Source organism: Aptenodytes forsteri, unplaced genomic scaffold, assembly GCF_000699145.1.
Source record: "Aptenodytes forsteri isolate BGI_AS27 unplaced genomic scaffold, ASM69914v1 Scaffold56, whole genome shotgun sequence".
NCBI classification, from domain to species: domain Eukaryota; kingdom Metazoa; phylum Chordata; class Aves; order Sphenisciformes; family Spheniscidae; genus Aptenodytes; species Aptenodytes forsteri.
This window is the reverse complement of record NW_008796213.1, coordinates 4,128,296-4,142,572: the sequence shown is the minus strand read 5'-3', so window position 1 is coordinate 4,142,572 and position 14,277 is coordinate 4,128,296. Positions and strand designations below refer to the sequence as shown.

The 14,277-nt window shown below is 40.0% G+C and overlaps 1 protein-coding gene across 1 annotated transcript in view; it reads right to left on the bottom strand.

Annotated features, from left to right (window-relative positions):
* Window positions 1-870: 870 nt before the first annotated feature.
* The window catches only part of MKRN1 (makorin ring finger protein 1), a 14,845-nt gene continuing 1,438 nt past the window's right edge, over window positions 871-14,277 (bottom strand). Inside the window, exons 2-7 of the mRNA XM_009288355.1 lie at window positions 10,727-10,953; window positions 4,977-5,203; window positions 4,282-4,496; window positions 3,472-3,582; window positions 2,882-3,020; window positions 871-2,457 (exon numbers count right to left, since the gene is read on the bottom strand). Of these exons, the coding sequence (XP_009286630.1) occupies window positions 2,245-2,457; window positions 2,882-3,020; window positions 3,472-3,582; window positions 4,282-4,496; window positions 4,977-5,203; window positions 10,727-10,953 (1,132 nt within the window). The 3' untranslated portion in view covers window positions 871-2,244. The remainder of the gene's footprint in view (window positions 2,458-2,881; window positions 3,021-3,471; window positions 3,583-4,281; window positions 4,497-4,976; window positions 5,204-10,726; window positions 10,954-14,277) is intronic.

Genomic DNA, 14,277 nt, shown 5'->3' with positions numbered 1-14,277 from the left:
ACCATTATGAAGGAAACCTGATGCATGTGCTCTGGCTGGTAAGTTTATTACCTTTTTCCATCTTACCAGAACACATCTTTGTTAAACTTATGTTTGAATGCAGCTTTCCAATAGGATGTTAACAACTTAACGCCCACTACGTAGGGGAGGAAAGGCTAGTTCTACTTCAAAGCCTTTCATTTTTTTCTGTTTCTCCCTACATCAGTTTTAAGTGTCATTTGCGCAAATTACATTCAAATCCTTTTCTCCCTCTGCTACTTGCCTCTGGAAAAAAACCAAACAAACCAACCAACCAACGATGGTTTTAGACAGTTCAGTTAAACTTTTCTTAGTCATATCCCTCAGCATCTGAATATGTTTCTAGTAGTTTACTTCCAACTTCATGTATCTCTGCAGAAAAATGCTTCTTTCTGAACACACATAGGCTTAAAGAAGCATGTGGATTCTCAGGAAGTGGCCTGTAGCAACGCTTGGACTTGCTGTCCAGACAGCATTACAACAGGAAACTATCAATAGAACATGTACTGCACTTGACACTGTTCAGGACAAATAAAATGAATACCATAGTGCAGAACTTACTTCTGAGAAAGCAAGCCACATCTGTTCCCGCTAATGGCCCCATATTTTCCTTCAACAGTTCAACTGTCTCAGCTGCCTGTTCAGAATGTGTTCCTTATGTTACAGGCTCTTTGCTGGAAAGGTTATAACCAAGTTAAAATTCCATACTAGTGTGACACAATTCTGCAGGAGTTAAGTGAAATAAATGCCTTTATATTTGCAGAAACACACAGACACAAATAATCAATCAAGCTGAAACACAGAAGCTTCAAACTTAAAAGAACAGACAGACTTCTGTTTAATTTTTTTGATTTTTTTTATTTGGGAAAAGTGCTTCTTACAAAAGGCAGCTGCAAAACAATATGTTATAGACCTCAGAACAATTTCTCATTCCATTTAAAAGTGAAAGGAGAGGCAGTCTAGGGGACAAGAGCAGCAGGAGAACAGATCACGGGGCATCCACGAGTCAATAAAAAACAGCAATAATGTAATGCAAGGTTAAAATTCCTGTGCTGGGGCTTTGGTGGCAAAGTAATTTCTCAATGCAAATTACAGCCAGAAACTGCATGACTGCCTTTGTAAGCAGTAACTCACATAAACTGAACAGCTTTACCAGGCAACCCGCCCAACTCAGATGCTGAGAGGCACGTGTACCTCAAACCAGCTGAGAAGCACAGCGATTTCCTAGCGAAGCTCGCGGCTTAAGTGGTTACACCAAGTTCTAAAACTTACAGAGCAATAAAGCTAAAGGGGCCTCTCTGGTGTTCCTCTGACCCCACCTTGGCTAACCGGATTTCTGCTCCTGGACAACCCTAATCATACACATGAAAGAGAGCTGGTGTATTAGGGAGTGCCATCTATTAAGTTAAGTGATAGTTAAGATCACTGCCACAGACTGGGCTGAGACCACTAAACCAGTTTCATGTCCAATTGGAGGCTAGACTTCATGCACCAAGAGGGGATGAAAGATGGTTTTGTTATTTTTAACTTATACAGAGTCTCCCCATCCTTGAGGTCCAACTCTACATTTATCTGTATATACACATAGAGAGTTCTCCTTTCACAAAGACATTTTCCTTTCATGCTAACACAGTAAAAACCCAGAACGTTCACACCTGGTTCTGGTTACACAGTAGTAATAGTAATGTGCAAGTAAACAAGAGACCAAAATCACAAATGAAGATGTGTACATGAGGGGGCTGGAACAGAGCTGATGCCAGAAAGAGAGTATTTGTATCTGGCCTGAAGTCAGAAATATTGGTACAAAGACAGAAAAAAGGCCATCAGCCAATTTACATCCCCACTGCATGGCCACTGCTCATTTTTGTATCTGGGCTCTTCAAAATGAGTGTGGAAGTCCTGTAAACACTTTAACCCTGGAACTGGGTGAACTCTGTTGGGTACACAGATGAAGCAACAAACCTAAGCTAACTGTTTGACAGTTAAATTCATTTTTACAAAAACTAACATTTTAAAGATTTATTTCTTGTTATTTGTTTAAACAGAGGAAAAACAACACTCCTGGGGTGGGAGGGGATGGGAAGAGACAGACCCTGGGTAAAAGTTATTACAACAGCACCTGGAATTGATTGGCCTGCCTAGGAGAAACACAGGCACTGCCACAACACCACAGGTAATAGCTACTGCCTGAAGCCAAGATGACAGTCCACACTCCACTGACAGGTGCTATAGATCCAAGTCATAATAATCTTCCAGCTCATCATGAAACAAGTCCCACTCATCCTCAGAATCCGTTAGCTCATCATCACCTCCTGCTGCCAACAGCATAAGCAACATCTCGCCAAGCTCAAAGGTCACCACCTCATCCTCGTCGGTCTCGAACGGATCACCGTTCTCTCGCTCCTCGATGAACTCCCAGAACCGATTCCTCCGCTGGGCCTGCAAGCGGAACACAAGTATTTCCCCAGGTGACCAAGCGGTACAAGGTAGGAGACCTCCCAGAAGCTGACAAGGTTCAGCCCCCGGCATACTTTCTGACATGCAAGAAACCATGTTTCTCTTTCAGGGAGATACTGACCTCTAGCAGAATTTACCCTTACACACCCCTATTAACACTGCCCAACATTTCTACTTCAGTATGTTGGTGTGCTAGGGAAGTTTTTAAAATTCACTCTTTCCATCTTGGCCTCCTGCATTCACAAACTTTAGACCACCGCCTCCTTCAAATTCACCATTACAGAGGTCTATCAGAAGTAAAAAATTAAGTCAACATTTCCCTGTCCTCTTCTCAAGGCAGCTGATTTAACGCACACTCCTCTTGCGCTCTCTCTGTATAGAAAGGACAAAAACCAGCAGCACTGACCCGGTATCTACTTGATGTTCCCACTTTGGGTCTCTGTGGCTCCTCTCGGCGGCCATCAGGATATGCATGTTTGTAAAAACAGTTTCCTCCAAATGGACAGCTCCCACGGCCTTCGTCAAAATACCTGCATGGCTTGTTGCTGGAAAGGAAAATATCGCAACCCTTACTCACAGCAGACCCCAACCAGACTTCAGAATTGCATTTACCTGTAGTCCAAAAGGATCTCAGGTACCATTTGCAGCTGAAGGTATTTTGCCAGTATAACACCTACACGCAGAAATGATCGATTACAGTGTGTGTGGGTCGATGCATGCATAGGGACACTGGTGGCTCGCAGTGCACAAGCTCATACTACCTTATGGCTACACCACCAGCATTTTGCATAAAGAAGGGAAAGATTGAGGTCAAAGAACATAGGAATAGCTTTGCGACTGTGTGGCTGCATGCATCTGTGGGCAGATAGGCAAGGACGCACTTCACACGTGGTGGTGGAAAGGAGGTGTGAGAGGGCTTTACATCAACACCCTTCTTCTCCAGGTGTGCCTTTATCTCTGCTGTCTCAACTTGACAAAAGGCTGCAGTGCTCATACCTCATTGCCTCCTTGTATTTCTGAATGAGTTTCTGCTTCTCTTCCTTCTCCTCCACCCAGTACTCACTTGGAATGACAAAGTTAGATGTGATCCGACATTCTGGGCAGGACCTGGGGAATGAACAGACTGTGCTGCAAAATTCCACATTACAGGGCGCTCTCTCTCCTATATAACAAGTCATGGCATATATCCATCTTTAAAGATGTATTGTACCCATACACTTGCTGTATGGGCTTTTCAATCTAGATTCTCTCTTACACATGAAGACAACCTAAACTCTCTTCTTCAAGTACTCAATGGCAATGGCAGCTGGTCATCTCAGAAAAGCTTGAAAAAACACTTCACACAGACTCCTTTTTCTTTAGAATTAAATAAATTTATTTTGGTTTGATTTCTGTATTTATTTGATTGGAACTTTTTTTAGAACAGCCTTTAAATGGAGAAATGTTTTGCCAACTGATTAATGAACTAGGGCGGTAATGAATTAAGAAGCATACATTCTGAACTGGTTAATCTGTTTTCAGATTCCTGGCTGGGTGTCCAAGACAAACAGTTACCATTGGACAACATGCTACTAAATAAATAAAAGTTATTTTCTACCATTAAGTGAGTTTTGCAAACTTAATCCATATTAACCAAATCAGAGTGTAAATGTTATCCCTAACAATTATTTCACTTCCAAACTAAAGCTCATATGCATTAGATGCAGTCTCTGTGCAGTCTGCATCTGGAAGTCTGTTGCAAGTTGTCACAAGTTACTAAGTTCTTCCATAGTAACAAAGCACAATCGAAATGGGAAAGTGCCTCACTTTATAATCTTGCTCTCAAATTGTTTAGCACTCCTCCACTTGCGGATGCACTTGAGACAGTAAGTGTGGCTGCAGTTGGAGAGGATCCCAAAGCGACGCTCACTAGGATTAGCTTTCTCATACACCACCTCCATGCATATCCCGCACACCATGTCTTTACTACGCTGGACGGCAAATGAAAGCTCCATGTCCTTCTCGTGAGCTTCAATGCAAGACTGAAAAGGAGAGACAAAGAAAACAACTACAGACACAACTGGTCACCTGGTGAACTCTAAGCAGGTTTTTAAGCTCAGTTTTACTCTGCTGTTTTGCACAATGAGTATGATTAAGCTGAAAAATCTTTATCCTAAAAAAAAAAAAATTGCTCAGATAGTAGGGAACAATCAATTCAGAGTTCAAATTCCTTTCTTCAGACATTGCTTTTAAACATGAGAATCTGAGAGACCATCCAGTTTTACTAGGTAAAGAACAAAGCTTTAGTATCTTTAAGCAGACTGCTCTCCCAGCACAGATAAGGAAACCCAGCTGCTTTTGAATATGGCCCTGACAGGAAACAGTCCAGTTTACAACAGGAATTTCATTCATTGCCTGACCTGCATGCATCTTCAAATGAAAGGGAATTAGTGACAAGCGATTACAGGGAGCTAAGAAGCAATAACTTAAAGCTGTTTAACACCAGACAGTTGTTTGCTTACCTTTATGTGCTGGGATCTCTGTGCAGCATCAATTGGATGCAAGACCTGCAGTCCACACATATCGCATACATCCCCATGGATATACACGCAGTTTTCTCCATAACGACATTCTCCTACTGCAGCGTAGGGGCACAGCTCCTTCTTTATCTCCACATCTGCTTGCTGCTTTTCGTATTCTTCCTCGATCACCATTTCCTGCATGGGTGCTTCAGCACAGGAAGGAGCAGCTGGGAACAAAATTAAGGACAGCAAGCAATACATTCAGACTTAGAGCACTGGGAGTGAGAATACATTGTTTTAATGCAAAGTGACCTTTGGGTAACCCTGCTCAAGTTATCCAAAGAGAATAATAAAATCAACGAAGGTTCATTTCAGTCCAAGTTTCACACACCCTCAATCTGAACTAACAGTTATTCTCCCCACTCAAGAAAGCACAACCAATTTCTTCATCCTTCAACCCAGACAAGACTAAAGCTATCAAGGTATCAGCGGTCATATTCAGATCCATTTACAGGTTAAGTCCACACTAGAAAAAATCTCACTAGTCCTCAGCAGCTTGAGTACATTTTTATACAAACTCTGGTTCAGCCCAATTAAATAAGGTTACAGATCTCTCACTGCTTTGAGAATCGATTCCACATCAGCTAAAATTAAAAGGCTTTTTCTCAGAAATTATTGCTGAAGCAATAAAGGTATATCCAGCATAACAAAACGCTAGTATGGAAACACCACACCAGCAGTTCCTTATGTGCAGGTTAATTAGCACGTTGTTGTTCAGCCTGGACAACAGACTTTCACTTCTAGACTCCCATGCATCTGTATGAATGATACAAAAGCTGTGCCCACACCTCTCACCAAACTAACTCTATTCTAGGTATTTGCCAAAAACCCTATCCTAAACAGATATCCGGTCTATCAGTCAGACACGTAAATCCAGCTTTAAGAAGCTGAAATTCAGGGCATTTTCATTGCATTCTCAGGTAGCCATCAGTTTTGCAAAATCCTGACTAAGTAAATTCCCTTACCTAGTTCTAAATTGAACTGAAACCTGTATCATTTCTCTTCCCCATTTAGACAGCTTCTGCTTAACACTTCTCCTTGTATCTCTTGAACATATGCTTGCCTGTGTCACCGCAAGCCAAACAGCCTTTTGAGATCATTACATAAGCAGGATGATAAACTAAATTACAAGACAAAAGCAGTCAGTTTGAAACTGAAGATGTAATAAATGCAGGAGAACAACAAAGCGTTACTATATTCAGAATAAACACCAGGAAGAACAGCAACTGGACTTCATTTACATAACCAGTAGCTGTTACAAGAGTAAAAAGTCATCTATGGTATAAGAAAGTGTAACTTTTATAAGCATTTCGAACACTAGATTTGGAGAAGTAAGCAGAAACTATTAAAGGCATACTCAGATTGGTAAAAGTAAAGGACAGGCTCCTTCTCAAAAAGAATCAGAGGCTGCACGCTCACAGAGTTTTCATCCGCATAGAGCAAAGAGATACAATAAGCATGTATCAGCCTGTTAGCTTTTGAACATAGAAAAAGAAAAAGCAGGTCCCTGAGAGCTCACAGTTTTGGGGGGATAAGCAAATATTTAAGATTAGTGTAGGAAAATACTAGCTCTCAAAATAAGTTCAAGTCTGCTTCTTGAACCATCCCTGACTTTAGAGGTCATTCCCACTGATCTTGGATCAGTCTGTTTGCTAGAAACATACTTTTCAAAAGCAAGTGAGTGACAGAGTAACAAGTCAACTGTCAACCTGCTCATTTTTCACTAAGAGATTCCCAACCAAAAAAATCTTCATTACCTCTTCTTCCCCATGAGTTCTAGTGAACTGGCATCAAGAAAACTAACAAGTAACATATACTAGGCTCTACCTACTCTTCTGAGTAGCTGAACATAATATGAAAATTTGTACTTATTAAATGAATGTGTCCCCCCCAAGTTTGAAATCCATGGTCTCCACCTCCAAAAGTAACAAAACTCACAACTACCAGTCAGTTTCTATTCCCTTGACTGTCATTTTTGCCAGTGTTTTTTCTAGTTAATGTTATTACAGATTTTTTACCTAGTTGATACACGTGACTTCTGACATCTTGTTTGACCCTTACTGAGGAAGGAGTAGATCATAGTATAGATGGGCAGAAGCCTACTAGACAGACAAATGCAGCTGAGTTTCAAAGGAATCGAGTCATACGGTACTTCTTTTAATAGGGCTGGCAAGATCATCTTTGCTTAAGGCAATCCTATGTCCCTGGAAAATGCATACTTTGAAAGAGGCAGCACATTTGAAGCTTCTCTTAACAGAAAAATTTTCCAGTCACCTGCACTCCTCTCAAGGATATCTTTTGTCAAAACTTTATTCAGTAAGGGTTTTATTCATTAAAAAAACCCAAAACACTTTATTACTTGAGGTTCCTTGAGAATAAAGGCTTTGAAGTCTTACCCCTCCAGAGACTGACTTAGAAACCCATTTATTTACTATGCTGGTCCACAGAAGGAGAGAGCAGAGCTTCACATCTTGGCACAAAAAAAAAAAGTATAAGAGTTGTTACTTGAAACAAACAAACCACCACCAACTACTTAAGTCAACAAGCACAGTACACAGTACAGCTACTAAATTCCAGCCCAGTCCACAATACCATCCGTGCACAAAAAAGTACAACCAGTTCAGAGTGACTAGACATCCAGACAACAAGATACAGGTCTACGAATGTCAGTCCTTAATAATGGCTCTGGGTAATTCTACAGTATGAGAGGGTAGGAGAGGGAAAAACATGCCAAAAGTGACATTAGTTTTCCAACCCCAGTCTTCCGCGCTGTCCTGACACTTCCCCTCAGCAAGAGCTGTATTTCTATGAAATAAAAATCAAATTAGTATTTCTACTTCTGAATATCTCAGCTTCCATAGCCTAAAGCCCTGCATGCTTATCTCCTGTATCTACTGTACTGTATCTGCTACAGTTTTGCTTCCTCTTTGAAAGCAAAATTAGAGAAACTCACAAGACTCCATTGCCTCAGTAGCTCTGAATCCAACATCCCTCACAGACTACCATTTACTCTCCACCATCCTGCCTGCTGTTTTCAAAACCACTACTCTCCAGTAGGTGGACCCAATCCCTATCTTCTCACTGCCCGTTTCACAGTTAACATGGTTAAAATCATACTAGTGAAAAAACTAGTTCATTACCTTCAATTCACACACCACTCTAGGACACACTTTGTAGCATCAAGTACATTCATCTTGTAGCAGCAGGGAACAGCCACCCAATTCAGAGCGTCTCTTATATTTCTGCCTTTCTACTCTCCCTCAGTTATTCCAGAACACCTAGCAGCAGTAGCAGCAGAACAAATATGGAAGTGTGGTACATCTGTATATCAAGCAAGTGAATATCTGAAGAATCATCACTCTTGTCTTTACTAGGCCCTGAGGTCATCTTCAGAACATCAGGTTTAGTCCCAAATCAGAGAAACATCTGCATTAGCAGAATGTCGTCTCATAGTAAAAGATGAGCATTATAATCCAAGCTATGCATGGTTAAACTGCCAACTCTGAATCTTCAGCATTTGTAAGACAATTCAGAACACACAGGTTTCTAGCTAATCTTGAGAAATAGATTCCACTCTAAAGTTTCCAAGTACCTGTACATTTCTCCAGGCATTTGACAAGAATAATCTGTAAGGCTTTAAAGTATACACTGTGGAACACACTGCACACATCCTCCTGATCACTACAGCAAGTTTCTTCATTTTTATAGCTTAATAAAGACAGTGGCTTCAGAAAAGTTTTTAAAATGCAGCTTTTAAGAAGTCACCATGGGAATTAGCATCATGTAGCACTGTTCAGAACAGAAACAGCCGAGTATGTTTATACATTAAAATACATCAATTTCAAAGGATACAAAACAGAGAATTTGGAACAAGATTCAGAGAAGAGAATGTTATTTAACTTAATGCTGTGGCACCCACGAGTTTCCATGAAAAAATAAGTCTGACCCCCTAGAAAAAGGAACTGCTTCAGTAAAACTAAGTGAGTTAAAGGTATAATGAAATGCTCTTATGCTTCAGCAATATAGGAGAAAGCACCAGCTCTCCTATAAGGAGCAGGTGTATTTAAAAGATCTCTGGCTGTTCAAACTAGCAATGAATTGATGCCAGTGGAGGGCCACGCAGCCATTGAGGGGACTGAAGCACATGAAAAGAGACTGAGGAAACTGGACTTGTTCAGCTTAAGAAGCGATCTTACTGCCATCGTCAACAACCTAATGGAATTAAAAAAAAAAAAAAAAAGAGCCAGACTCTTCTCAAACATGCACAGGACAAGAGACAGAAGGCAAGCTGAAGCAGGGTAAAATCCAATTGCATACTAGGAAAGAGTTTTTCCTTGTGAAACAATTCAAACACCGCAGAGGTTGCCCAGAGGTTATGGTGTTTTGAACATCTCTGAGGATAGAGATTCAACTAAACAAAGCCCCTGGCAACCTGACATAGCTGATCCTGCTTTGAGCAGGAAATGAACTAGATGAAATCTAGACGTCCCTTCCAATCTAAATGATTCCATTTTGATTAAAAGCTTTAAAAAAGGGATCCTTTGTCACAATGAACACAGAAGCTCTATCTATCTTTTATGACAGTAAGGTGACATACTAAAAATTAGAAGACAAGTTTTCATTCCTTTGGACTATATCCAAGTCACAGATACACGAAAAAATTCCATAATCAAACTTCTCAACAATGCTAACAAAATGTTAATGTTGCTCAACCATTCCCTTCCTCTTCACCCTTCCTCAAATCAGATCAGAGCAGACTTCAGCAGCACCCTGTAACACTGAGAAGGTAATTCCTCTTTTCAGATCCGAGAATCTGATTAGTGCTGTGGAGACAAAGTATAATCTAAGCACTGTATGACAACTTCAAACTCTTCTGGACACAAGGTGCCCGTTTTGGATTCAAACAATTATTTGAGTACTCGTGGCCATAAGCCTTCAGTTTTAGAGAGCCAAATATTAGAAATTATGCTAAAGTAAAACACACTCAGCCTACTTTTCACTTAAATTTTAAGTCTTTGTGCTATCTTTCCGCAGGGAAAGCAGATGACAAGTATGCTACTTAAAATAATCTGGTCCCATATGATGAGCCTCTTCCATCTCATTCTCAACATGAGCTGTCACAGTATCAGGAAGTCAAGTCTCAAAAAGGTAACTAGAATAAATGATTTTCAGTCTCTGGTCTGAGTTGCCATGGATTCATGAAAGCAAGCATTAGGCTTCAATTAATTCTACAGGAATCTCTACCTCCACTGAAAACCTTTAAAAGATTGCAAAAAAAACCCCCAACAAACAAACAAGAACCCCCCAAAATACAAAGGCAGCAGGTTATCTTTCCAGAGTAGTGATATTAATTGCATCACCAGTATTTTCTTCTCCCATCATATGCAAACTAAACTTCAAAGAAGGAGATTCACCAAGTCATTCAGAGCCATAACAAGAAGCAGCCAGTTATGCAGACTGTCTTTAAGTGTACTTGGCTTCAGAACATCAGGACAGCAGTAGTAACTGATGTGGAACAGTCTGACTACTCACATCAGAAAATTCAAGCATAACTTAAGGACGGATCACTTGAAGTGATTAATAAATATGAATAGCTGTATTTAACAAAACCAAAAGCATTAAAATAAATGCACTACATACAAATTGTTGACCCATGACAGAAATTTACTGTTATCCCATGATCAGCTTACCACGTCCACAGTATGGCTGCCCAGGGACAAACTCTACAGCATTCACCCAGTCTTCAGCACCTACTCCTGCAGCTGCCAGATCTATATTTTCATCTTCTATCTCAGCAATAATTTCTTCAACTGTTTCAGGGAGTGATGCGAAGTCTGAGGATACTGAGGGATAAATTTTTGCATCTGGATTCACATCAGTCACTTCTTCCTGTTTCAGTGGCTTGGTATGCTCGTATCTAAAAAGTTAAAACACATCATTGTCAACTCTTCACAAAAAAAATACCTCCATAAAGCAGCCCAAGGGATTGGAAATAAGCTGATTAAGATGTAAACATGCTATTCTGAAGAAGGACCTAGAAATCGCTTGGAAGAGAAAGTCACTGATGACCCTTTATAGAGATGCGCTTCCACTTGTGTCATCTGTCAGCACCGCTTAAGGAAACAGAAGGTGCTCCGTGACTTTGGAGGAAATGGAGCAGCATGCACAATTCTTACTTAACTTCCATAGAATGAACCTCAATTATGTCCAAAACTGGTCATGTACCATTATACATGTGCAGTATTACTCAATGAGATAAATTAGTTCATTCAGCTTTAAAAAGAGAAGACTAAGGGCAGATACTGCTGTCTTCCAACTACCTTGTGGGAAGCCACAGGAAAGATGCAGCCAGAGTCTTCTCAGAGGTGCAGTGACAGGATGAGAGCCAGTAGACACAAGTCCAAAACGGTAAGTTACAATTAGATATTAGGAAAAAAATTCACTGAGAGAGTAGTCAAACACTGGAACGGGTGCCCAGAGAGGCTGCACAATCTTCATCCTTGCAGATAATCAAAACTTGACTGGACAATGCCTTGGGCAACCTGACCTAAGCTGGCTCTGCCTTTGGCATGGCTCCAGAGATCCCTACCAACATAAGTGATTCTTTTTCTGTAACTGAGCATCTTGCCTCATTCAGATTTCACATTCAATTTTAGTAGCTATTTCTAATGCCTTTTTCAACTTACTGTGGAAAATGATGCTCAGAACACCTTGATCCCTACCACCCACAAACAACAGGAAAGTGCCATCTCCCTCAAAACTCTGTCTTCCAGTTACTAGTAGACTACATGGGAAAATAAATTACAGGTGTACCTTTGGAGTCTTAGATATTTGCTAACTAATTTCAAGAACAAAGGGAGGGAGTTTTTGGAGATCATACAAAGCTTTTAAGCAACTGTGATTCGTTTACCTTGTGTCAGATTGAAAATTACGAAGTGTCACAGTTCTTGCATATTAAAGAGATGCTCCCAACCAAATGTCAGCTTTGAAATCCTAAGGAAGCTATGAAGCACAAATTTAAAAGTCAAGCCTTCAGACCTCCGTACCAGTGGTCTCCAAAGTGGTATGCATGCACCCTAGGGGGTGCACAGATTGAAAATTACGAAGTGTCACAGTTCTTGCATATTAAAGAGATGCTCCCAACCAAATGTCTTGATTGAAATCCTAAGGAAGCTATGAAGCACAAATTTAAAAGCCAAGCCTTCATCCGTACCAGTGGTCTCCAAAGTGGTATGCATGCACCCTAGGGGGTGCACAAGACAATCCACTGGGGTGCAGGAAGAAAATACTAGAACTTCTTGTCTTTTTTTTTTCTAAAAAAAATAAGAAATTACATTTTACTAGTATTTAACATACAGATTGACAGCAGTGTCCTCACTCGATCTGTATGTCAGAGGGTCCCACGTATGGTATGCCCGAGGTGTCCTGAAGGAGGAGCAGGTGCTCCACCACGCAGCAGGGTTGACAGTGGTACCCTTACTTGTTCGTTCATTTTCAGCATTTTTCAACACACTGCAGTTTGCTTGTGCCCGATTAAATGGATTGACAGATTATATTATCTTGTTTTACCTAAACTAACTCTGACAAAACAAACAAGTGGCTTAAAAAGACACTGGCAAATAAACTGTGGACTGAAGACAATACTGATAATGTGAGCACAAGCAAACAAGAAAATGTCAGAACTAACACTTCTCCTACTATGAGCTCTTCACTACAAGGTAAAGACAATGCCAACCTAATCAGATCTGACAAGAACTTAGGGTGGAATAAATAAATCAAGATTACCAAGAAGACTATTTGAAATATAGATTTACCTCCACTATCATTAACGATGCCCTCAGGATATATTGTGCCTTGAGATATTAGCTAATGATAGTATGAAGCCATCACAATTAGCCAGACATTTAAAATCTAAACATCCAGAACACGAAGACAAATCTCTACAATTTTTTCAGAGATGTTTCAAGTCATGCCATACTCAATCCAGTACTTTACAGAACTTCACAATACATGTTTAGAAGCCTCTTTTGAGGCTTCTTATGTAATAGTGAAAGACAGAAAGCCACATACCATTGGACCACTTGTACTTCCTGCTGTGGTAAAAACGGCTGAAATAACGCATGGAAAACAATATGGTGACAAAGTAAAACACATTCCTTTGTCAGCAAATACTGTTGGGAAATGCATAGAAAACACTGCTGAAGATTTGAAGAAACAAGTATTAGAACAAATTTCACAGCGTGGCAAGTTTGCCGTAGAGACAGATGAAAGTACAGATGTTTCTAACATGTCTCAGCTTATGATATTTGCTAGATTCTGTTTCAATAATGAAATACACAAAGAACTACTTTTTGTGAGCCACTAAAGAAAAGATGTACCGGAAGAGATATATTCTCAACAAATTACTTCTTTAATAAAGACAAAAAGATGTACTGGAGGAGATGTATTCTCAACAGTAAGTTACTACTTTAACAAAAACAATGTTTTATGGAAAAACTGTGCATGTGCAACCACTCATGAAGCTGCTGCTTTGACTAGAATAAAAAAAAAGCATTCCTGGGTAGGATTACAGAGATAGCATCACATCAGAAATTCATTCACTGCACCTTCATAGGCAAGATATTGTAGCAAAGATGGAGCCCGAAGTGCATAAAGTGCTACAGAGTGTCATCAATATGGTTAACTTTATAAAAACAAGATCTTTAAATAGTCAAATCTTTAAAACGCTTTGTTATGAGATGGAGAGTGACCATGAAAATCATCTGTACCACACAGAGATTTGCTGCTTATCTTGTGGTAAAGCACTTAAAAGTTGTCAAAGGTGAGTTACGCATTTTTCTTTCACAAAAAGACAAGTGTTCCAAATTTGCTGACCTTTTCTGTGATGACAAGTCGCTGTCAGTAGCATGCTACCTAGCAGATATTTTCAAAAAAATAAATACCCTTCAAGGTAAAGGTGACATTTTAAGAACAAGTAACTGCTTTTTGAAAGAAGCTTGTGGTATGGAGACAACACTTTGAAAATGGCTGTTCTGAAACATTTCCACCATTATGTGATTTTGTTGCCAAAAACGATGCCTGTCAACTATAAAAAACTCTTACCTTGTACACTTAAGAGAATTCTGTTTCCAAGGGGTTTTTTTAACATGTTTAAAAATCTTCCAAAGAGTTTCAGTGGGTTTTGGACCCACTTGTAAAAAATATAAAAATGCAACACCTTCCAATTAATCTGCAAGAACAG